This window comes from Phoca vitulina, unplaced genomic scaffold (assembly GCF_004348235.1).
Source record: "Phoca vitulina isolate PV1807 unplaced genomic scaffold, GSC_HSeal_1.0 scaffold17, whole genome shotgun sequence".
NCBI classification, from domain to species: domain Eukaryota; kingdom Metazoa; phylum Chordata; class Mammalia; order Carnivora; family Phocidae; genus Phoca; species Phoca vitulina.
In genome coordinates, this window is record NW_022589720.1 from 27,591,460 (window position 1) to 27,617,734 (window position 26,275).

At 39.5% G+C, this 26,275-nt stretch overlaps 1 protein-coding gene across 1 annotated transcript in view; it reads left to right on the plus strand.

Moving 5' to 3' along the window:
* SPEF2 (sperm flagellar 2) overlaps positions 1-26,275 on the plus strand; it is a 165,936-nt gene that overhangs the window by 86,612 nt on the left and 53,049 nt on the right. The window contains 7 exon segments of the mRNA XM_032415247.1: positions 2,602-2,760; positions 6,579-6,653; positions 11,268-11,416; positions 16,417-16,544; positions 16,628-16,766; positions 20,709-20,846; positions 25,484-25,635. Coding sequence (XP_032271138.1) covers positions 2,602-2,760; positions 6,579-6,653; positions 11,268-11,416; positions 16,417-16,544; positions 16,628-16,766; positions 20,709-20,846; positions 25,484-25,635 — 940 coding nt within the window.

Consider the following 26,275-nt stretch of genomic DNA (forward strand, 5'->3'; position numbering starts at 1 on the left):
CTCAACGGGCTGAATTATATGCCTTAGAGCACTCACCCTCGGTGAAGGCAAGCAAGTCAGTATCTATACTGACTCTCGGTACGCCTTTGCTACTCTACATATACATGGAGCCATCTACAAGGAAAGGGGCCTCCTAACCGAAGCAGGAAATGCTATCAAGAACAAGGAGGAGATACTGAGACTCCTCGAAGCCGTCTGGCTTCCAAAGGAAGTAGCAATCCTGCACTGTAAGGGACACCAGAAAGGAGATGACCCCATAGCACGGGGAAGTCGTCTGGCAGATGAGGCAGCCAAGGCCACAGCCAGTGAGGACATAGACAGAGCCCCTTCCCTCATCATGGCCCTAACACCCCTGGAAGAAGTCCCTCTGCCCAATTACACTAAAAAGGGAAAGGAATGGCCATGGCTGAGGGGGCCAACCTGATTGAAAATGGATGGTGGATGATGCCAGACAGGTGCATCTTTGTTCCAACAGCAACTTGAGGGCATCTAGTCAAGGAACACCACCGACTCACTCATCTGGGAAAAACTGCATTAGAGCCTTCTCAAGAAGCACTACTACATCAGTGAGCTGCCAGCACTGTGCCGAGCAACGAGTGAACGGTGCATAACATGTGCTAAAAATAATGCTCGGTCTGTACCACGGCCCCCACCAGGTGTCCAGAGGATGGGAGCAACCCCCTTCGAAGATCTAGAGGTAGACTTCACAGATGTGCAGCCGAGCAGGGGGTTCAGATATCTCCTAGTAATAGTATGCACATACTCTGGGTGGGTCGAAGCCTTTCTGACCAGGATGGAGCAAAGCCGGGAAGTAACTAAAGTCCTCTTATGGGAGATCGTTCGGCCTGCCATTAACAATCCATAGTGACAATGGACCCGCATTTGTGGCAGACATTGTACAGGTCTTGACCAAATCTCTCAACATCATCTGGAGACTCTACACTGCTTACCGGCCCCAAAGTTCAGGGAAGGTAGAGCGAATGAATCGCACCCTCAAGAGAACCTTAGCAAAGTTTTGTCAGGAGACTAACCTCCCATGGCCGGATCTGCTACCCCTAGTTCTCCTGCATGCTCGCTGCAAGCCCCAGACATCAGGTTTCTCCCCATTCGAATTAATATATGGATGGCCTCCCCCGTGCTTGGGAAGCCTTCCAGGAAATTTACATCAGGTTGGAGATAAAGGGATAAAGGAGCAGCTTCAGGCCCTGGGGGCCACCCTAAATAAATTACAAAAGTACACCATTGAGAGGGCCCCAATCTCCTTAGGGTCTCAGGTATACTCCTTCCAGACAGGGGTCTCAGTTTGTGTCAAAGATTGGAAGAAAGACCCCCTCAAACCGCAGTGGACAGGGCCCCACACTGTTGTTCTAACCACCCCTACTGCCCTCAAGGTCTCAGGTGTCACCCCATGGGTCCACCACTCAAGAGTGAAGAAAGCTCATCATTCGGATGAGGAGCCGCGCCAGTGGAGAGTCCAGTCAGACTTCACGAACCCACTCCAGCTTCACCTTTGACGAGACCCCACCATGGTCCCTGGCTCTCATCGGCGTGATTTCCCTCATCTTGGGAGTCAGACTGTATACTGCTGCCCCTCCTGACTGGACTTTCCCCCAGAGGCTTCTACCTAAGGTCATAAATCCCACTTTTACTGGCCCTCTGCTGTCTACTCCTGAGTGCATTTCACCATGATTTTCCTGGCCCCAGTCTGTCCTGGTCTTCTGCTACCTGGTGTGCTATTAAGTTTATGATTAAGTCCGTGTTTGCCCCAAGCCTTGCAGTCAACCCTCAGAGTCAAACAGAATGATGCCCTCTAAACTAGGTGTTTAATGGGACATCAAAGGGGGGAATGATAAGGAAAATCTATGTCCTAAGATGGCCGACCGAGCCAGTGAGAGAGTCCCAGTCCCTGCCCCGGGGCTCTTCCGGGTTCTTCTCCCTGCCCTGCTTCGCGCACGTGCCAAAAGTGCCAAGTATGTGGAAGTAGAAGTGTATAAATTGCCCCCTTTGTTTGTGCTCGGGGCTCAGACCTTTGGAGACCACTCTCCTCTGAGCCCACTGGCGTTTAATAAGCCTCCTGTCCTCCAATATCTCCGAGTGCTGCTTGGTTCTTCCATCGGGCAATCCAGTCCAGGTTCCGTAACACACACACGCACACACATCATCATCATCATCATCATTATCCACAAAGTAAACAACATAAGAGACTCTTAATCTCAGGAAACAAACTGAGGGTTGTTGGAATGGAGGGGGGTGGGAGGGATGGGGTGATGGGGGGATGGACATTGGGAGGGTATGTGCTATGGGGAGCACTGTGAATTGTGTAAGACAGATGAATCACAGAGCATACCCCTGAAACAAATAATACATTATATGTTAATTAAAAAAAAGAAAAGAAAAATAAAACAACGTTTCTAACCAGGCAGAGAAGGCTTCAAATCCTAGCTTTAAGGACTGGATGATTTAAGGGAGAGCCTTAAAACATGAATTTAAACTTAAATCAGTATGGGCAATTTTATATTAATTTAGGCTTATCTTGGTTCAAGTAAAATAGCGGGTGTCTAGAGTCTCTAATAAAGGTCCATTCTTCTTATCTTTTCGAAGTTAAAAAGAAGTTAGAAGAAAAGGAAGCTGAGAAAAAAGAAGAAGTCCCCCTGGCTGAGCCTCCGCCTCCTCCTCCCCCTCCCCTTCCTTCTCTTGAGCCAGAAAAGGAGAAGGAAACCCATCCAAAAACTCCTCCAGCAAAAGGGAAACCACCATCAGGTGATTGACAGAATAATTTATAATCCTGTTTTCCAGTTTCTTATCTTCGCTTAGAAAAGAATTATGAATCGCAGTACCAATGCCCTTATTTAGATTCAGACTTGGAGCAACTTCAATGGTATGGCTAGGTGCTCAGACAGAAGTGGGAAAGTCCTCAGTAGCTAAGAGCGTGGAGGGAAAGTGGAGTCCTCCTACCCAGTTCTTCTGGTTAGAATAAGGCCACAGGTGAGAATAGGAAGGGCACAGAGAATAACCAGAAGGAACTTAGAGCAGATCAAAAGGATGGACGTCTGTTTGCTGAACTGTAGACTGATGTTTTTTTGTAGAGTGAGAACATCTTCAGAAAATGAGAGTTAGTATAGCCAGTTGTTCATAAGAATAAGGGAACAAATCAACAGCATTCATCAGGGTCTAGAATTCATATGTAACTTCATCATCTGTGGGAGTATATGTGATAATAAAAGGATAGAAATGAGCACCTGGCTTCTCAGGAAATGTATGTTTGTAATTTATAATATATACGGATAAAGAGTTTGTGTAGGGAGTATTTTTTTAGCTTAAGTTCTTTCTACATCTTTAACCACGAAGGGCCATTAACTTAAGTGGTAGACAATAAATATAATGACCAAAGTGAAGTGCTCAACCGTTGCAGTGCACGATATTGGTAGAATGTTAGTATCAGTTTGGTGCTGTGTATAGGAAACAAATGTGGCTCTCGGGTCTAGTTTTAGCTTTGTAAGTAGCTGGCTGTGCATTACAGAAGTCGACCCAGGAATCTTTGATCTTGTGTCAGCATTGTATTTTTAAACTCCAGAATCTTTGTGCTTCGTGGACATTTGAGAAGGATGTGAATTTTTTAATTGAATTTATTTATATTAAGCAAATAAATTTAAAGACTTAAGTAACATATATTATGTTCTATTAAAGACCATTTGTATTCCAATAAAATGGGGTTTGGCTAAAGGCAAAACACGCAAATTCTAAAGAAATGTTTTTTTTATCATATGAACAATAAAGCACAAAGCCATAAATTAAATATATATGCCCTTTTCCCACTACCTCATTAGGAATTAAAAAAAAATTCAGAGGTCCAGGGGCGCCTGGGTGGCTCAGTTGGTTAAGCGACTGCCTTTGGCTCAGGTCATGATCCTGGAGTCCCTGGATCGAGTCCCGCATCAGGCTCCCTGCTTGGCAGGGAGTCTGCTTCTCCCTCTGACCCTCCTCCCTCTCATGCTCTCTGTCTCTCATTCTCTCTCTCTCAAATAAATAAATAAAATCTTAAAAAAAAAAAAATTCAGAGGTCTGGAGGAAAAATAGAAATCTGTTTAGAACTGGGGAGAACAGTTTTCACAGGGGCTCGAGTAGCCTAGACTTATCCAATATAGTCCTTTAACCTCTGACCATGGCTGTCCTACCACGACCTCCCCCTTGGTCCGCTCGAAATCTGGGTGACCTGTGTACCTGAGCCATTCCCCGAAACCAATCTCTGGTGTTTCTGGTTATAACACAGTTCAGTCTTTAAGTTTCTGAAGTTTGCTTGCGATTTTAAAATTGTATTCTTGAATACTGTGCATGGGAGGAATAATAAAGCTATTGTTGCTTAAAAGAGTGCTTGCATCTGTCTCTTTTTTTCACCAAGGACTGATCTTTAAAAACTTATCCAAGTGTTAATCTCCAGAGGCCTAATTACTGCCTTCCAACAGCAATGCCTTAATGGAAAGAGATCTCTGTGCTCGTGGGCATCGAGGGGGCAGTAGAGCAAGGCAGTGAAACAGGCAGCTGCCCTTACAGCTCAGGGAAGCTTAGTGAAGCAATTTTAGAGGGGAAAGTTCCTGGTAGGTTTGTTTATTTTTATATAAATAATTAACAATTTTTTTCAAATGAAACATTTTCAGAAATGAAAACCTGAGGCTTCTGAACATGTCCATCTCAAACACCCAACTACAATCTTTAGAAGTTGAGATGAAAAGAGGAATTACTGGGGCACCTGGGTAGCTCAGTCGGTTAAGCGTCTGCCTTCGGCTCAGGTCATGATCCCAGGGTCCTGGGATCGAGCCCCGCGTCGGGCTCCATCCCAGGGTCCTGGGATCGAGCCCCGCGTCGGGCTCCCTGCTCCGCGGGAAGCTTGCTTCTCCCTCTCCCACTCCCCCTGCTTGTGTTCCCTCTCTCGCTGTGTCTCTCTCTCTCAAATAAATAAATAAAATCTTAAAAAAAAAAAGAAAAAAAAAGAGGAATTATTTACCAAAAATTAAAAAAAAAATCAGGGTAGAAACAGTAAAGAAGGAGGCATAGGGCACTGAGTACAAACAGTCATTTTGTCCCCATATGGTTCTGCATTGTATATAGTTCTACATTTTATATCTGCTTCAAATGTACTTGGGATTAAATCTGAAGGAGTTCACAGTTAACATTCTATTAAAGGGTCTATTATCAAATCCACTACCAAACTTCAGAATTCAATTTAAAACTTGAGCTGTCAGTGTGACAGAATATAATAGTACTATATCCATGCTGCTATTTAAAAATATTTTTTGAGATTTCAGAATCTATTTTAGAACTGATTTTAAAAAAACAGGTAGAGTAGATGTTGCCCCAGCCGAAATTAGACTTGCCCACAATGCTTTATAAATTCAGTGTCCTTTATAAATTCAGATATCTCTATCTGTAACTTCTATTCTCTGTTGCCTTGTTTAGAGCTAGTTTAGAGCTAAATAGTTGGTTACCCAAAGTATTGTTATTAAAGGAAGTAGGAGCTTATCTAAACTTTATTGTTATTATTACTAAGCTTATTTCTAAAAAAAGCAACTAGTTCAAATGTTTGGTTTTTGTTTATTTGTTTGTTTACTTATTTTTGAGTCTGGCAGTCGGCTATTTGGATACTGAAAAGTCTTTTTATAGAGGCTGACCAAGTTTAAGGTTAATCCTTTTCTATGTCTTCTATGAAGTCTTGGTTGTTGGACCTGAGAAGTTTAAATATGGCATGTGCTATACATTTACACATTCTTATAATTATCACTTCTAAATATAAATAGTAGGTCAGACAGGGTCTCTCCATCATAGGCATTTAAATTGTCCCATATGTCCATCCTTCCAATGAAGAATAAACTGTAGCCCAGGGCAAAGGGTAGATAGTGATTGAACTTGTTTGGTGAATAATGTGGAATATAGGGAATTTTTTCAAGGAACTAATTTATTATTTGGGATGCCTTATTGACCTTTAGATGATCAGTTTCCTGTTTTCCCCCTTCCAGCATAGTTTTGAACTAGAGTTCAAGGAATCCAAGATAACCATATCCAAACCATCCTTTACATTGCAAGTTATAGTCAATGCAAAACGGAAATGTAGAAATTACAAGGCGTGAGGTCAGGAAAAGCTCAAGGATGCATCATCTCAAAACAATGTGGTTATTCAGCTCTTCCTCAAGGTGTTTTGCCATCATTCTTATTACAGATTTAGTTGTTTTATTGTATAAGGATCATTTAGTTGAAATAAATAAAAATAGAGCCATATGCTTCAAATGAACTTGTAACTAACTTTTAAAACTCTGCAGGTTATGTTGCATTGAAGAGTTTACAATCAAGTCCACTACCAAATATTGATACTAAACTTCTCAGTGTGACAAATCAAATAGCACTATCAGGGCTGTCATTCAAGAAGTTTTAATCCAGTCTGTCTTCAGCTTAATTTTAGCTCAAGTGAAGACGTCACAAATATAACTGTTTATCTGTGAGAAATAGCGTTGGATTGTGTATGAGTAATATAGCCCAGAATATTAAAGAAAATCATCAATAATGTTTATGTCTTGAATTTTGTTTAGAGTCCTTGCATGGTAAGCAAGAATCTCTTCAGGAAGGAAAAGGGAAGAAAGGTGACACTTCACTCAAAAGAAAAGGTACCGCAGATAAAGATAGATATGGTTCAATGTAATTCTGCATTTCCTAACTGCCTCAGGGAAGAGAGCCAGATTTGTTAGTTGTATACACTGAATACTTCTCTTAGGCCTTGTAAACCATAAGCCCTTGCCAAAGAATATAACCTCAGTTGTTCTGTAGCCTGGATTTTAGCAAAGGTCCTGCTGAGAAAAGTGATGTTTGTGGGGAATAATTTAGAGATATCTAGTATACAGAATATCCATTCATCGTAGAAATTATAGGTGTTATCCTTGGGCTAAGCTATGCCATCAGAAAGCTATGCACTGAACCATATTTTCTTGAGCTCTCATCAAATTGCCTTCACTGATAATGCACTTCGGTATAAAGTCCTCAACTCCCTTCACAGTATAACATAGCAGTGCAGGTGAAACTCTCATTATACCAATAATACCCTCATATTTTATTTTTTGAGGGGATAGTATGCCCACTACATCATTTAATGGCCCGTATATGAAATCCTAGGTGAGAAATTTCTTTCAGAATCAAGGGACAGGAAACTCTTTCTTCCTCTGAGTGGTTAGGTAATTAGCACATCTAAATGATGATACTTCCTTTTCTATTTTGGCTGACCAGAAGTTCAGAACCAAACTAGTGCCCGTATCCATGCAAGGGTACCTAGATCTCAGTATCTGCTTTCTAATACCTCTCCCAGTTTTGACCTTCCACCTTAAGTTGTACTTGTCCTCACCCTAATTGCATGTAATTTTTTTCTATTTTAACTGTTTCTGTGAAATAAAGGGGGTAAAATTTTTAAGTAATTGATAGTTGACAGAAGAAAATCCTAGACTCGTAACAGCATCTTAGTTAGATTTATGTTGAAGCTGCTATAACAACCAATTCAAGATTGAAATGCAGTTATAAATATATACAGTTGGCTTTTTCAGGGTATATTCAAATGGGGTTGTCATGAGTGTGTACGTTTTCTTAACTTCTCATTACAAATTGCCAAATGCAGTTGCAAGCCAAGAGTGTGCAAGTTCACATAATGATGGGCTGAAAGGATCTTTATTTTGCCATTTAAAAATACATAACCATGATCCCAAAGAGAATTTCATCCTTCTCTAATTATGTAACATGATATATAACTAGAGCCACCTGATGAGTTAACACTGAGATATAAATTTTAGCCAAAATGTTAAGGGCTATAATTTATGCTCAGCTCTACCGATTTACTAATAGGAGAATAGTTTTTGCATTTACAGTATTTATTCCTTGCTTTCTCATTGTGATCAATAAAAGCAAATGAAGGATCATCATAGAATCTTCAAAAATACAAATTAAAAAAAACAAATTAAATATACTATGCATATTAGTTACCAAATCAAGTTAAATATAATAATGCACATGCTTTAAGAGCATCCTTATTTAAAAGTATACACACCCCAAACAAATCATAAGCAAATACAAGTTCAACCAGTAAAATATATACATTGGAGTCATGCAGTTAGCTCAATTTAAGTAACTAAGAACTTTCAAACATTTTTTGCTTTTATTTTACTGGATTTCTGTTGTGTTAAATAATATTTGAAATAGGTGAATTTGCAATCATGATTTAGAAGTCTTTCTGTTACATAGAAATGCTGTTTTTCGGCATGTGTCATAGGTTTCCTCATTAAAAGGAAGTTATGATTTTAATTCTTAGTATTTAAAATTAACATCACTGGAGGTGAACACAACTGATTGATTATCCATTTATCTCATAGGTCAGTCGATACCATTATAATGAGATCATCTCTTCTGGTTTAAGGAGCTATCTCCTTTTTTCTTTCTTCAGACTTACCTTTATTTCCTGCTGTTGACATCTTTGACTCAGTCCTCTTCTTCTCTGCATAACAGATCAGTCTCTACCCTTCTTCTCCCAAATCTTGACACTGAAATGCCTTTTGCCAAGTGTATTTTGGTGTTCTTAAATCATTTCTTATTCTCTTCAACCCATTTGCCATTGTCTCACGTTATTGATTCATAAAACACAGCTTTTCAACCCCATGACCTTACCTACCACTTGTTAATTAGGGGCTGAATGAAGAAAGTTTTCCCTAATCAACTAATTGCAGAAAATACTGAGTTAGGCCAAGTTAAAAAGTTTTTAATGCAGGATTTTAAAAAATATATCAATATGCATCTCTAAGGAAGTGTGAAATACAATATCTAATATCCCAAAATATTTTGGCTGCAGAATTCTCTCTTGGAAGAGTATCTACTGGGGCTAGAGTTTTATGGAACAAACATCAGGGAATGATGTTGTCTTTAGTTCCACTGGCCTGCCCACGTGTTGGCATTGGCATCGTTCCAGTGCTTGCTTTCCGACTTGACTTATAGTAATAGGTGCTACCAGGCCACTTAGCAGTAAATGAAATGTCAGTGTTATAAACATCAGTGACATTTAACTGGAAGGGCATGGAAAAAGATAAAAGGCTAATGAAATTGAAATACCTGGCTGCATCCACCAGAACAGTGGCTCTTTAAGTGTGGTCACCTGGGAACTTACTAACAACACAAATACTTGGCCCCACTCCAGACCTACCAAATCTAAAACTCCTGGAGGGGCCCAGCAATTTGTGTTTTAATAAGCCCTCTAGGGAATTCTGATGAGCGTTAAAATTGAGGAACTATTAAACTGGAGCCCAAGGATTAATCCTGTACTGTAGCCATTGGAATATCAGAAACATTCAATTATTTATAACATATTTTTTATATGTCCCATCCCCCAAAATATTTCATTTGGATTGCAATTTAGGAAAAACATACATATGAACTGTTTCTATTTCAACATTGAACGGCTACACTGGGGACTAAACAATCCAGCTTTCAAGTGAAAGCCGGTCTCTCATTAGAAACTGAAGCTTCCATGTGGTCGGGTGAGTGGTACTGAGAAAGAAACGCCCCCCTGTTACATTTAAGATGCTGGCAGATTATGTTCAAATCCCTATGGCATAGATACATTTTTATTCATTCAAATTTTGTTTTTCCCCTTAGCATTTTCATTGTTAAAAAATAGATATAAGTTAAATGGAATCAAAGCACGATGGTCCAAAAAGACTACCTGGCTCTTAGTTTTCACTGAATGATCATGTTATTTAAGAAAAGAAGAAAGAAGAAACTCATTTCAGTCTCACATTTACAATTGCAAAGTTCTTCCTCTTAGGAATTCTTCTTAGAGAAATTCATCTTAAAGTGCCCATAGTGTTATCATTTTTATTTCACCAGATTCAGGTCAAATAACGGGAAATCACCCTATTGAAATATATATCAAATAATGAACATTGTTGGTTATTGCCTGAACAAAGATTTTCTTAAATTTTGCCTAAATGTAAAAAGAGCTGGATATAACTTTAGACCTATAGATAATGGATACCATTTTTAAATGTATAAGTAGAGGTCACCTAAACTCTCCATAAGACATAATTGACAATTTCCCCTCTACTTATAATCTATATAATTTAACTAGCATAAAAGTGTAAGATATATTTACTTTTCTAAATAGCATTATCATTAAATAATACTCATTAAGGAAATATAGCTTGGGAAATAAAGTATTCCCAAATCTATAAGTGTCTATAAACTGCATCTAAAATCTCAGTAATTATTCTGAAGGTAAGTGCAATTTAAACGGAATGATTTTCTAAACCGTAATAACCTTGATCCTTTAAGGAAATATTAGGCTTTCTGAGTTCCGCTACTTTGATGAATCACAGGATCTTTCAGACCATAAGAGTGCCATGCCACCCAACTGGTCTAGATTCCTTTCTTCATGCTCTCGGGGGGAGTGAAGCATATGCCCTTTCTGGATTCTTAACTGAACATTAGCATTCTTTCTCTTCCTCCTCTTTATCCTCCTCTACCTCCTCTTCCTCCCTCCTCTCTCTTCCTCTTCTCTCCCCTTCTCTCTTTCTTACGCCTTAATTCAGCCAGGCTTATGGCACAGAAGGTACCTTCATCCATACTCCCTGAGTGTAGCAAGAAATACAGTTTCCCACTCAGAAACCCTGTGTCTCATTCAGGGAATGTTGGAATATTCAGGAGCTACAATACTCTGTCTCCTTCCCCACATCCTTCACTGACTCCGGCTGACTTACAGTAACCTCCTTCCTCCCTACTCCTCCCCTGAGCTTCAAAACAAAAACAAAAACAAACAAACAAACAAAACCGATCAAGAGCACTGCTCATAGTAGACTTACTCTTTCTCATTCAGGATGGAGAATTTAATTTGCTAGTATTTGCAATAGTAAATGAAATGCACTTTTCAGTGTAAACTTTGTTCATTATGGAAGCAAGGACAGAGACAAAAATAAAATACCAAGTTGCTTTTGATAGCCAACTGGACAAAAAACCTGAGTGGCTTACAAAACAAAACAAAAAAAAAAACAAAACAAAACCCCCAAACCTGTTCCTGATATTATTGGTTAATTTGGAGGCTGTAGAGAATGGGGTGTTTGATTTTTTTGATTTGCTAAGACTCCCAAAACTGCTTAATGAGTTGCCTGAAGTCCACAGTAATCCTAGATTTATTCATCCACTAGAATCTGGTTCCATTCATCTACTTGTAGTGGAATGATTTATTATGCATATTTAAGGTTCTCCTAAAGGAAAATCACCAGGAGGGAAAACACCAGTAAAGAAATCACCTGCCGATTCTACAGATGCGTCACCTGTTCCCATAGTGCCACCACCACCTAAGCCAGGAGCCGAAGAATGGGTCTACGTGAATGAACCAATTCCTGAGGTATGGCAGTTTAGATTGAAGCTAGTAGAAGCTAGCCTTTCTCTTGTTTATAGTAAGATTCACACCATTATTTGCACCATCCAGGCCTTTTATAGCTGGTGATATGTATGCTCATCAGAAAGCCAAGGTGAGGGCACGCATGGTGATGAGCACTGGGTGTTATACTCAACTAATGAATCATTGAACACTACATCAAAAATTAATGATGGACTATATGTTGGTTAACTGAACATAATAATAAAAAAAGCCGAGGTGAATTTTTGACGCTATTCATTGAATCACATTGTATCCTCTCTCTACTCCTTCGAGTTTCTGAGTCATGCTGTGAACCACTATTAAGTGCTGAAAGCAGAAGAACAAATGGGTTCTGTGAGGACCAATTTTCTCCCCAAGGACAAGCAGAGATGCAGTTTCCTGGAAGAATGACTTCCTCAGAACACATATCCAGCAAATTATAGCCCTCCATCCATATTCTCATGTCTGCATTGTAATGCTTTCAAATGAAGTTTAACTTCTGACTTTTTACAAATAGAAGAAACTTTTTGAAGCTAACTAAACTAATAAAAGAACAGGTCACTGTCTGGCCTGAGAACTTTAAATAGGTATGCCAGAATAAGGTGAACTCTGGGAACTCCCTTCAGTTCTTTGTTCTCTGACAACTGCAAAGCCCAGTCTCCACGTAGGCAAAGCTGGTTGCTTCAATAGATAAATCATCTTAAGAAAATCACCAAGAATGGTCTTTCCTTTCACACTTTTTTCAAAGACAAATTGCTCTATAAAAGATGCAGCCCCCTTTTTTTGTTGTTGTTGTTATTTAAAATTTTTTATTGTTATGTTAATCCCCATACATCATTAGTTTTAGATATAGTGTTCCATGATTCATTGTTTGTGCATAACACCCAGTGCTCCATGCAGAACGTGCCCTCCTCAATACCCATCACCAGGCTAACCCATCCTCCCACCCCCCTCCCCTCTAGAACCCTCAGTTTGTTTTTCAGAGTCCATTGTCTCTCATGGTTCTTCTCCCCCTCCGATTTCCCCCCCTTCATTCTTCCCCTCCTGCTACATTCTTCTTCTTCTTTTCTTTCTTAACATATATTGCATTATTTGTTTCAGAGGTACAGATCTGAGATTCAACAGTCTTGCACAATTCACAGCGCTTACCAGAACACATACCCTCCCCAGTGTCCATCACCCAGTCACCCCATCCCTCCCACCCCACCCCGCACTCCAGCAACCCTCAGTTTGTTTCCTGAGATTAAGAATTTCTCATATCAGTGAGGTCATATGATACATGTCTTTCTCTGTTCGACTTTTTTTTCACCACAATCCTCAGTGAATTCTTACTCTTATGAACTCTGAGCACTGACTGCTTGGGCCAGGCATTTGAGACCCAATCATGAATTTCAGTGGTTGTGCTGTTGCTATTATTATTGATCTTTCCTAGGGAAATGTCTTATATCCCCAATTAGATTATAACCTCTTTAAAGAGGGTAAGAACATGTGGGATAATCGACTATATTCAATACAGAATCAAACACAACGTAGATTCTTGATGAAGCTCTAATGATTTAATTAATTTACATTGATAAGGAAGCTAGAACAGAAAATATTTGAAAATGACAACATTAAATGATATAACTGTAGATGAGTGTAATATCACTCAGCCAAACAGAAGCTACTTATTGAAATAAATACATTAAAAAAACTTGTCATAGAATCGGGATATAGAAATGGTTGTTGGGAAGTAGATAAAACTAAAATGATACTATTTGGTAGGGTTGGGGAGTAAGAGACAAAAATATTGAAATCTAATCCTTAAATCCAAACCTTGAAGCTCATGAGATAAATAAATATATAGAGGACAAGAAGGAAATAGAGGGCAGAAGTGAAAAAATAAACATTAACCCTGAGATTTGGCACCAGCTCCCATGTAGATCTTCTAGCAGTCAGGATTCTGGCAGAAAACAGATGATAATTTAAGGAGAGTTGAATAAAGGATCAAAAATAAGGGAACATATAAGGATTTGATTATTACCCCCAAACAAGGGGTAACTGGGAGCCATATGGCCTGTAGGCCTGAAAGGGTGGGGAAAAGGAGCAGATGCTTGGAAGCCAAGAGGACCTCTGTGTGGAGAGGGCCATCTGGCAGGAGCGGAGGCCTTCAGCAGAGGGATGTAGCCACCCACAGTGACACAGCAGAGGGGAGTGGGGAAATACAGGACCAGACCTCATGTTCTTCTTGCTCTCCCATCTCTTGCCCAGAAGATGGAGGGCAAGGTTGTTTCCTGAAGTAGTTCACATAAGTTAGCCTTCCAGGGCACTGAGCAGCCTGAAGAATGAAGGATAGGAACTTGGTCTGTAGGAACAATGGGAAGATAAGCAGCACAGACCTCTACCTCTAACAACCTAAGTGAAACCATGTGGAGAACACATTTTGCTACAACTAGAAGTAGTCTAGAGCCTAGAAACAAAGCAGCCACATGATCCTCTCTAGTCCTTTTCCCACCCTAAGGTTCTCAGCCTTTGGCAGGTAAGCTGTAGAGCTTACCTGTCAAAGAAGAAAGACAGATGCCCAGTTAAATTTGAATTTTAGATTATCAATGAATTTAAGTGGGCCTCCTATACTTTATCTGGTAACCCCAGTTCCAGGCCATCCAAGGACCCCATATCTACCTCCCTCAGTAGGCATGTGGACAGAGAAAGAGAGGAAGGGGGAGAGGAGAAGAAGGGGAGAAGGGAAGGTAGATTGAGAGAGAGAGAGAGGTTGAAGAGATTGAGAGAGATTGCTTTCAGATCTGGCTCTTCCAGGTGGAAGCAGCAGCCAAGTTCCAGAAGAACCTTGGTCCTACCCCTTTTGTCAGCCAGAAGGAGGGGTGCAGAGAGAACTGAGAAGGCAGTCAGAGTGAGAGATCTTTGCTTTTCAGCTTCTGAAGTTTTGGAGCATATTTGCTTTGGCTACTGATTTCCTATTATACTCAGTCTTACCCAATGAAAAGAAGACTATTTAATTGGAAAGTATAGATCTGAACATCTAGTCATATCACATAAGTTCAAGTGCTCAGACCCAGAAAAAATTATATCCTAGAGACTGGAAGAACCTATAGATTTGAAATTATCGACAACTCATAGAAATCACAGAGGATATGGGAGATTCCAGAAGACCAGATATAGGAAAATACCTAAATGTTTAATAAAATGCTGATGGGATTTAGTAACATACAGACCAATACTCCAAACATTAAACCCTGACACAATTTGAGAGAAAATATTAAAAGTCTGACTTCTGAGCATGTATAAACTACAAAAATGATCACCCAGAGCCCACACAGTTTCACTAAGTCCTGCTGAACTGGCCCATTCCTTTTCCTTGACAGCAAGGTTGACTAGATGGATCAGGGAAGTACCATAAACTTTGTATATCTTGAGTTCAAAATAGTATTTGACAACTTCTCATGAAGTTCTTATAAACAAATGAGATCTGTGAGCAGGGTGTTAATTCAATTAGGTCTATTCCTAGGTGGTAACTCTCTATGCACAAAGTGTGAATTAATGGATTAAAGTCATCCAGGAGGGAGGTGGAGTAATGGGGCTTATTTAAAATGGTCTTTAGCACCATTCTGGGTATCATGAAAAAGTAGAAACCAGAGGCAGGAACTAGGGGGAAAAAAGGTGTTAAAATAATGTCAGAGGAGCATTAAAGGAACCGTAGGCGTTTAAACTAGATAAATGAATACTTCAAATGTGTCTGGACATTAAATTATAGACTTTTAGAACTAGATGAAGCCAGCCAGTCTCCTAAAAATTTAACTGATGATAAAATTGGGTTCAGGTGAGTCTACGTAGTAAAATTTATTGAAGGCCTGTTACGTGCAAATGCTGTACTAGATGCTGAGCCTAACAAAACAAGTTTCATCCTGAATCCCAGCCTACCTCTCCCCATTGTCTTCCAATATCTGAGAGGCTGTCACAGGGAAGACTGTTAGGAATGTAGTCTGCCCTTCTCCAAAGGGCACAGCTAGGGCTGGGAAGTGGGAACTACAGGAAGGCAAATTGCTGCTCAACACAAGGGAGACTTTTACAGTAACATAGTTGTGTGACACTGGAGGGCCTACCCTGAAAAGTATCAGTGAGGTCCACGGAGGGATCATTTATCGCTAGTATTTAGCATTTCTGAATTGGAAAGGAGATTAGCCAAATAACCTCTCAGGTCCCCATGTGTAATTCCCTGAGTAAATAAATGCACAGCCAATAAGGGAATATTTAGTACAGAGAATTTATATTGAATATAATATGTATCTTCAATTTTATTTCATTTTGATTATTTCTTAGTTTTGGTTATTTATTTGTATCATCAAAGATAACCTAAAGAAACTTTCTAATTTTCATGGTACACACAGCAAAGATAAAACCACTTGGGCAAATTCAGAGAAATGACTCATCACCACCCTGACATGAACACTAGATATTGTCCATGATAGGCAGTTTTCCAACTTAGGCAAAATATGACATCTATTTATTCATTCAATAAATATTTCTTGAACACCTATTATGTCCCAGACGCTGTGGTGATTATAGGAAAAATGGTAGAGTGGTGACTAAAACAACCATTGTTCTCATTGTTCTTTATGAGACTGATATTCTAGAGGTGAATATGGACAAATGAACAAGCAGTTGCCATTAATGTCATCCCTACTATTCTAGGAGAAAGTAGAGGGGCTGAGATAGAACTCTGGAATGTCAGGAGGTGACCTTCAAGACTTTTTGGATCAGGGAAGAATTTCTGGAAGAAATTTATCTGAACTGAGACATGAAGAAGTATTTGGAATAGAAATTAGTTGGGGGAGAAAAGAAAAGGAGGGGCAAGAAGTTTCACAGAGAATGCATTAGATAGTTCCATCTGCATCTTGTTCTTCTTGCTTAGTATTGCTCTTTTGACTCAATTAGTCAGAAGAATTGTCACTTTGAAATTATTAATTTTATGCTTTACCATTTAACAGGAAATACCTTCCTTTTTAGTACCTTACTGGGAACTAATAGAAAATTCCTATATAAACTCCATCAAAACAGTACTCAGGCACCTGAGAGAAGAACAGCATTCTGTGATTTCTTACTTATATGAAGTTAGGTAAGTAATGTTTCCAAAGTCAGAATTCTGTAGTCTATAGGCATGTCACGTGAGCTCCATCTCATTCTCTTACTGCCTTACAGAACAAATTTCCAGCATTTTTTGCGGCGTCCAGATCACAAACAAGATTTTGTATCTCAATGGCAGGCTGATTTCAATGCTCTTCCTGATGACCTGTGGGATGATGAGGAAACAAAGTCTGAACTACACCAAAGAGTAAATGTAAGGAAATCTGTGACCTGCTGCACCAGGGTCTCCACACAAGAATATTGTACTGCAGAACCCTAACTCATTCCCTTTTTCTTCCATGAGGTGTGAGGGTGAGGAGGGAAATGGTTTGAACACTTAACCTGCCACCTTTCAAGAGCAATGGCTCCTCCAAACTTCAGTTGAGACTCATGTTCTCAAAATGATAACATGGTGGACAACACTTCCAGAAAGAGGAGCCAAGTCCAGCAAAGCAAGAGCATTCTTGGCATCTGTTTTGTAGACCCCTAACCCCTTTGTTCGGCATTGTAACTATCTCCATGCCTGGCATTAAGCACATACCTACCTTGAGTGCGGTCATATGGTTGGATGATGTCAGGGAGAAGGGGAATGAGGGAACTTCATGGAAAACCTAAAGGGCTGCCAATATTGAATTGATCCTTTGAGGGAAGGTACCAAATCTTATACATCTTTGTATCTCCAGCAGGCACAGTGCCTGGCCCTTAATAGGCAGATTTTCATAAATTCGTAAGTGGAATATATGACCCTGATGTTTTAGAAAAGGACTTCTGAAGTCCAGGAAGCCTGATTTCAATTAGGAAGTTAAAAACATTAAACTTTTTAAAAATATCAATTCAATCAATAAAGTAGAGAAGCTTCTAATAAAAATAGTCAAGGAAAGACAAAAAACTTTAGGTAGAAACTTGGATAGATCCCATTGTTTTTGACTTTAGTATTTTCATTATAATTAATTACCAAATAGTGTCTAATTGCCTTATTGATATTGTCACTGACCACATAATTATTTTTTAAAATGTTTTGTTTCATTTCCCAGTGACAAATTTTGTTATTGCTTTAAATTTTGTCCCTTGCTTCTAATTTTGTTGCATTGTGATCTGAGAATTAGGTATTTAGAGTTTTGACTTATTTAAGTAATTTCAATAATATTTTAAATTTATCTAAATTTTTAGGTTGCCTTAAACATGGAAAATTTTTGTTGATATTCCATGGGTGCTAGAAAATAGCATATAGTCTCTATTTAGAAGGTTCAATAAGTTTTGGCCAAATCAACCTTGTTAATGTCATTAGAATGCTTTTTAGCAGTGGATTCTCAGCAAGAGTATATTGTAGGGAAACTTAAGTAGTTTTCAAAAATAAACCTGCCTTTGCTTCCAGCCCTATGTCCAAACTCAGGTTCAGGACGGGCCCCATATATCACTTTCATTTTTTCAAGTGTCACAGAAACAATTACCCTTTTGTTACATTTTTATATCTACATAATCTTGCAAAAACTATTGAAACAATTACCCTTTTGTTACATTTTTATACCTACATAATCTTGCAAAAACTAATGGAAGTAAGTTAAAAATCCCTATGATGGTTACATTTCTATCCCCATTTGCCTTGCTTTATAGATTTTAATAGATTTAGTAGATTGCTTTACAGACTTAATGTAGCAGCAGTAAAGCTAACCTGAACATGTATGTGCTGGCACTGTCTTCCTGCATCCTCAAGACAGCCCTCTGAGGTGGGAACTAGTAATATTCCCATTTTATGGATGACAAAATATGGTGAAGTAAGTGTCAGAGCTGGGATCTGACCCCACGCCACCACGCTCCCCGGCCCATGCCCTAAACCATTCATTAAGCTGCTTTTCTGAAGCAGCGTTATTTGACACGTGAAGAAACATGTCAAGCTATTTCTTCATGGTCTCCTATACTCTTTAGAGTATAAAATAACCATCTTTGCACCAAAGTACTTCTTTTGTGTTGAATTTTACTGTATCTGATATTAATACTGTGAACCTTGCTTTATTTCTTATTTGTATTTGTCTTGTATAAGTTTTGACTTTTGACCTTTTTGTGTCATTTTGTTTTATGTGAGACTCTAGTAAGCACCATATAAATTGAATTTGGGCTTTTGACCCAACAGAAAACCTTTAAAACTTTTGTGAAAGTGTTCATTTTTAAAGATTTTTGTCTGCACAACCTTCACAATTAATAGCCAGGAGTTTTTCTTCAATACAACCCACTCTTCAATACAACCCACTCAGGAATATATAATAATTCCCTAATTCTTGCCAAATGAAATGTGACAAGCAGCCATGCCTCTGGGTAAGCCCAGACCCTCTCTATGCTTGGTCAATGTCCTTGTTCTTCTCTTATTTCATTCCACTTCTGAGAAGTTAATGGAGAGGTTCTGCTATTGCATTGTCCCCACTCTGCCATCAGAAATCTGAACCACAGAGATGCTAGTACTTGCCAAGGCCTCACAGTGAGGCAGAAACAAAAAGAAAACTCTTCTAGCTCTCAAAAATGTACAAATGCTTGGTAAGCACAAACCAGTATGCATTGAATATCTGCTAGAGCATTTGTGGAAAGACCATGCAGATATCAAGGTCAGCTCTATAATAATGGTGTTTTGTGCTGATACTTAGCATAGGACTATAAAAATGGCTGTGATATTTTCATTTTTATGTGCAGTTCCCTGAAGGTAACAAATCAAAATGCTAAGAGTCCCATTAATACAATATCACAGAAAAAGAACCCACTATGGGCACTAGAATGAAACTGCTTGCATTAAGATTCCTGGCTCCACCACATTGAAACCACAGCCAAGTGACTTAACCTCTCTGGGCATCATTTTTCTCACCAGAATTTACCTCCTGGTTATTGTGGGGATTAGCGAGGTAATCCATGTAAAGCACTTAGCACAACGCCCAACACATAATAATGTTCGATAAATTATTATTGTGAAACCTGTCACATTTTAATTGACTGTATGCATTTCATTAATGGGATATTTTATTAAACAGATATTTTATTGCATGGATAACACGATATTCTTATAAGATTATAATAGTTTTTATTAACCAAGGAATTACTGTATGCTAAATACTATGCTAAGTGCTTTATATACATAAGCTAATATATTCTATATGGCACATCCAAAAGGTAAGTTACGGATAAAGTAACTGAGACCTGAAATAGTGGTGTAGATTACTCAAGAGCACAGGCTCATATCCTGGATCCAGGACCTACTTATTGTGTGCCTTCAGGAAGATAACCTTTCTGTGACTTCTCTGCAAAATGAACATTATAATATATTACCTCAGGTTGTTGCGAGGCATTAAATGAGTTGATGATAGAAGTACAGTGACTTACGTTCTGATACACTGATGCATGTAGAAAGACCTCAGTACATGGTAGCTATTGTTAGTTTTGTTATATAAATGGCAGAGCTGGGATTTTAAAAGATTTTTCTTACTGCTAGCTCTTTAGTACAAAGCTAATTTTTGGACAATCTTATTAAGCTCAGACAGCACTTCTTGGTGAATGACATGTTCCACTCATGATTAATGAACAAGCCTATGCCCTTGGATTAAATACAGCTGCATATTTCTTCCACCAACAATACGCCATTTCCCCATAAATTCGCTGAAAGGACTTATTTATTTATTTATTTATTTATTTATTCATTTAGAGAGCAGATAGGGATGGGCAGAGAGAGAGTAAGCAGGCTCCGCACCCCAGTGCAGAGCCCGATGAGGGGTTTGATCTCACAACCTGAGATCATGACCTAAGCTGAAATCAAGAGTCCGATGCTTAACTGACTGAGCCACCCAGGCACCCCAGGAGTTTTTCAACTAAACAAATTTTCTGAGAAAGGATTAGAATACTACATAAAACATAGCTATCCATAAATAAAGTGAACTGCAGTGGATTTGTGCTAGATGTGGGCATATGATTTGGTGAGCTGGTCTTATAAAGTAAGGGCCTGGCATAGAGTAGAAGCAAAATAAATATTTATTGAATGAAGGAATAAAATGCATGAGTGCATTAGGTCTAATTTTCTTTGGAGACATTTTTAAGACAGGCAAAGGATTCTAGTTTTATTACACTGAGGTAATTTGAGCCGCGATTATAAAGCGTAACAGTGATGTTTCTTTCTGCTCAGGATTTACGAGACCGCCTGTGGGACATCTGTGATGCTCGGAAGGAAGAAGCAGAGCAGGAGCGTCAGGATATCATTAACGAGAGCTGGTTGCAGGACTCAATCGGAATAACGATGAACCATTTCTTCTCATTAATGCAGGTAAGAGAAGCCCATCAACAACACAGGCTCTTGCCTCCACAGCTACGTCCCGTCCCTCCCTTTACAACTCCTTTGGGAGGATGAGGGGCCTCTTCAGGCTCATTTTACTCACAGCACTCTGCCTGGCCTGAGCTGCAACTTGCTGAGGAATTTAGCTGAACTAAATAATTTTAGCCCAGGCCAAAGAAACACTAGAACTGGTAGCATTCCGGGGCGCCTGGGTGGCTCAGTCGCTTAAGCGTCCAATCTTGACCTCAACTCAGATCTTGATCTCAGGGTTGTGAGTTCAAACCCCACGAAGCTGGGCATAGAGCCTACTTAAAAAAAGCAAAAACAAAAATAATAACAGAAACCGGCAGCATCCCAAGCAACCACCAACCAGCTTTGTTTCCAGGTGGCTTAGAACTGGAGAGGGACAAGAGAGATGCCGTCTTATACTGGTTGTTACCTCATCATCCTCTCGCAATGGACACCCAAAGTGGCCAGCAAAAGCCCAGGAAAGCAGCTCTGCCATAAAGCATGGGCTAGGTCAACGTCAGCAGGCATATGATTCCAGAAAAAGGCTTATGTCAGGATTGAAAAAAAAAAAAAACCATTCACCAGAACAACCTCATTAACTTATATTTGCAGCCTGTGAAATAAAAATTGCACTAGACGAGATCAGAAGATAGCGATTGCTCTTATTCCAAGACTATTGTCAACAGTAGGAAAAAGAGCACAGGCCAGGTCTGGATATCCAGCATGGCCAAGGAAAAGAGCTAGAGTTTGAGAGCTGGGGTGTAGTGGGCACCAGAAGCCATCTGTGCTTGCTGATTGGCTTTGCCTGAAGGAAAAATAAACATTCTCCTATCTTCACCTAGTTTTAACACTGGGAGCAAGGTACCCTCGAGGAGCAAGTTAGGCTCCTCCCCTCCCAGAGGAACTGGCAGCTAGGGGTATGATCGTCCTTGATGTTTACTTTTCAAAGGGATGGTGCCCAGATACTTGGGAAAGAGAGTTTTGAGTTCTAAAACTGGCAAGAAGCTTTTAAAAAGATTTACATCTCAGGGGTGCCTGGTGGTTCAGTCAGTTAAGCGTCTGCCTTTGGCTCAGGTTGTGATCTCAGGGTCCTGGGATTGAGCCCCATGTTGTCGGGCTCCCTGCTCAGGGGGAGTATGTTTCTCCTTCTCCCTCTGCCCTGCCCATGTTCTCTCTCTCAAAATAAAATCTTTAGGAAAAAAAAGATTTACATGTAAATGGACAGAGCAAAGATTTACAATGACAAATTTTGTAAAGTAAATTAGAAAAGGGCAGTAAGGCACCTAGAGTTAGGAAGAAGAGTATCTAAAGTTTAGCCAAGCTGAGGGGAACAGTAAGCTTGTGTTAGCCAAGCTGTGTCTACATGAGTATTTTTTCCTAAGAGCATAGCAGTGAGGGTAGAGAATAGAAAAGGGTACATTTCTAGTCCTCAACTGATTGATTTACATGAGGAGATAATGTGGGAGCGCAGGATATTTAGCTGACAATCTGAGTTAGCGCACGGTAGATGTTCAATAAAGGCTCACTCAACCAACAACCATGAATGCTGATACTTCCAACCTTCAGAGGGACAAGCCCGTGGTACAGGGGCAGGTTGGACCACTGGAGGCCTGAAAAGTCAGCAGAAAGCTGAGACCCAAGAGCAGCCTCACTGACTACCAACTCTGGGATCCAGGTGTGGGTTGTACAAAGGATTAAAGTGAGCCAGCCAAGCAGCCTAAGCCACACTGGGTAGCATTCCTGGGGCACTGGTTTGGGCAAGGAGAGATTGACTGTTGGAACAGGTGTGTCAGAAGCTTCTGGCAGAAATAACTGAAATCCAGTAGTGAAGGTAAAGGGAATAGAGAATTTTTGTGAACCATTTCTCATTAGTCCGAGCAGTACATGCCTCTTTGGGGAATGGTAGAACTCTCACATCCTAGATGGAAGGCTCTCGTCCTAAGAAGTGAATCCACATCTAAAATCAACAAGGAGGAAAGAAGAGAAAGGACAGGGCAGCAAATAAGAGCTGCTCTTTGTTAATTCCTTACTCCTTCCTCTGTATGTGCCAGGCACTGCTCGAAGGACTTTCATGTATCTTACATTAGAACCTTCACAACAACCCTGTGCTGTGACTTCTGTTATAATCCTTCAGCATTGTTCAAATAGTTGAAGGCCCGCCACGTGAAACAGCAAAGAACCTCATTCTGCACTGATCGATAGGACGTTACAACAACTGAAGATGGAAATTACAGGAAGTGGATTTCAGTTCCATAAATGCAGAAAGAACCCAATGATTAGAACCATCCAACAAATAACAGACTTTTGAAGCAACTGAGCTGCTTATAAGCAGAACATTTGCACATGTTTATGGAATGGAGGGCTAGGGGAAAGAATCTTTATGAAAGTCTTCAAGGCCTGCAATACTGGGTCACAGACAACTAGATAAGCATTTCCCAAAGTGGGATCCATGGGACACTAGTTTTACACAGTGGTCCGCAGAAAAGGACTCAGTGATCAAGTGAAATTGGGAAGTACTGCATGCTCTGTGCTTCCCTTTCCCTGGGAGATTGACAAACATATTGACATATTAGGACATCAAGATGCCCTGCCATTAAGAAACCTTTTTGATATGTTAATCCAGCATTTCTGAAACTATTTGACATTGCAAAGTTTTTGGTTTTTTTACCCCCAACAGGGTACTCATTAACAGCTCACAGGACAAGTTTTCTACCCAATAAATTTTAGAAAATACTATGCTTGATGATTTTCTAACATTCCCTTCAAAACTAGGATTCTGTCTCTAAGCATGACAAGTGAAAACACTCTGTCTCTAAGCATGACAAGTGAAAACTCACAATGTGAGATTTGTCCATGTAGGAATATCTTAAAACTTAATTTGGTTGCTCTGCAAGAAAAGAAAAATGTTTAGTTTTCCTAATCATTTCAAAATGCTAGTTTGAAAAGTTACTTAAATGTATATTTATGTTTAAAATCCAAATATTTAAAACATGTTTTATAATTTAAAACAATATATGAATGGTCATTTTATTTTATACTATAAATTCCATTTAACCAAGTGAACTTTTTCCTGTTTCAGTCATTTGCCTAGAAAAGTTTAACAATGTACAAGACAACTTTTCAGGAGCAATGTGGTTTACCCTTTTTTGTATCAAAAACAAACTTATTGAAACTGTTTTTGTCTTCTGTTGTCAACTACAATGCGAAAGCATTTATTTATTCTAGACTGTGAATATGGTAGTACAAGACTATTTCTGGATGTTTTATGAAATAAATAGTAACATTACTTGCCCGATAAATATTGGGATCCCTTCATAAATATCCTTGGGTTAGGGTCAGCGAAGGGCTTTGAACACTAGGTCAGGTTTGTTCTTTTTGGAAAAAAATGCTTTCTATAATTAACTATATATCATGGAATACTTCTGCAGAAGAGCTTCAGTCTCTAAGCCCTCAGGCACTGGTTTAAGTAGCCCCACTCGCCAAAGCGAAGTCTGGAAGTCATGTTTACACCACCAGAGAGGAGCAGGGTTGTGCCCACTGATCTGACGCCTAATGGGAGAATGGGTTGGCAGACTCATGGTGCATTTGGCACTCACGATGCACGCATGTCCTCATTCCTGCAAAGGGGGTAGCCTGGCTGGCAGGGAGTCCCTTGTGAATGACTGATGCTCCACTTATTGCCAGTTCCTCTGTGTCCTCCATTTCCCCCAAGGCACTACTGGCAATGCCAACAGACGGGGTTTGCTGTGAGCATGGAGGAGTGATCTCCCTAGTACGCATTACTGAGCAAGAGTGGAAACTGTGAAAAGAGAGCTGACCATTGCCTTTGCCTTACCTTGTCATTTCTCCACAACTAGGTTAAATAGTCCTAGAGGACCAAAACCTAGTCTTACTTTGTACTTCAGTTTTTTTGTATTTGTATCTGTACCCATATTTGTATTTCGTATTTGTATATATCATATTTTTGGCATCTCCCAAATCAATTAACTTGTTACCTCTGGTAGAAGATATTCACATGTTTGTTAATGTATTAGTTGATTGGATACAGGACACAGGAATTCTTAATGTAACAATAATGAATAATATGTACTACTTTGGACATCATACTTACTGTAATCTTTTATCACAAGGTCAAGAGGCATAGAAACTCCACCTTGTTGAGTGGAATCATACTCCATGAGTACAGAAAACACAAAGTCACCAGTTATCTTTCATTGTTATATATGCCTTTAGATATATATATAAGATATATGCCTTTGGATATATGCCTATAGCCAATTCTTTCTCTTTTTTTTAAGATTTTATTTATTTATTTGACAGAGAGAGACACAGCGAGAGAGGGAACACAAGCAGGGGTGGTGGGAGAGGGAGAAGCAGGCTTCCGCGGAGCAGGGAGCCCAATGCGGGGCTCAATCCCAGGACCCTGGGATCATGACCTGATCCGAAGGCAGACACTTAACGACTGGGCCACCCAGGTGCCCCTAGCCAATTTTTCTTAATTTCCAGAAAATTGATTTCAACTGAAATACTTTAAAATAGTGCTTACAGAACTTATGGGGGAAATTGTAAAGATCAGCTTGTTCTTTCTTGGGTATTAACATTCTTATTTGCTATTAAAGGCAGAACTGAACCGTTTCCAAGATACAAAGAGACTCCTTCAAGATTATTACAGGGGAATGGAAGGCAAAATCCCAATCGATGACATTAAGAGATTTACTCGAGTCCCATTGGTCCAACTGGATAGTAGAGACATTTTGGAAAGCCAGCTTAGGTAAGGAAGGTTATCATGTTGCACTATAATTGGTTTGAGCATAAAACTTTATGATTTTAAGTTGAATACCTAATAAAAACCAAACTCCTGTATCTGCAAATCCAAAATCCAAAAAAAGCTCCAAAAAGTGAAAACTTTTCTACGTTCAACTTAAGATGATTGATATGCATTATTATCCAAATGATGATGACTATTTACACACTTTGCTGCAGAGGTATAGTGTGTTTTATTATGAAGAGCTTCCAACAGACTCTGCTGGGGATATTAGGGAATATATAGAGTATATAAATTGTGAATTCTGAAAAACTTTTGGCTCAAGAGTTTTCAGCAAGGAATCATGAATCTCTACCACTTTTATGAAAGGTCCCAAGCACTTTGTGTGTGTGTGTGTGTGTGTGTGTGTGTGTGTGTGTGTGTGTGTGTGTGACATGTAAATGAAAATGGAAGGGGTTGTGAGTCTTCTTTTACAGGTAAGGAAATTGAAAAACAGTAAAGGTTCAGTCATATGTGATTATGACTTCATGAGGTAAAAGACTTGTCAATAGTCTAACATCAAATTCCCACCAGAGCAAGAAAATAAAGAATTAGATTTTCAACCAAACATTTCTGTGCAATACAAAAGTTTGCAAATAATTGCATT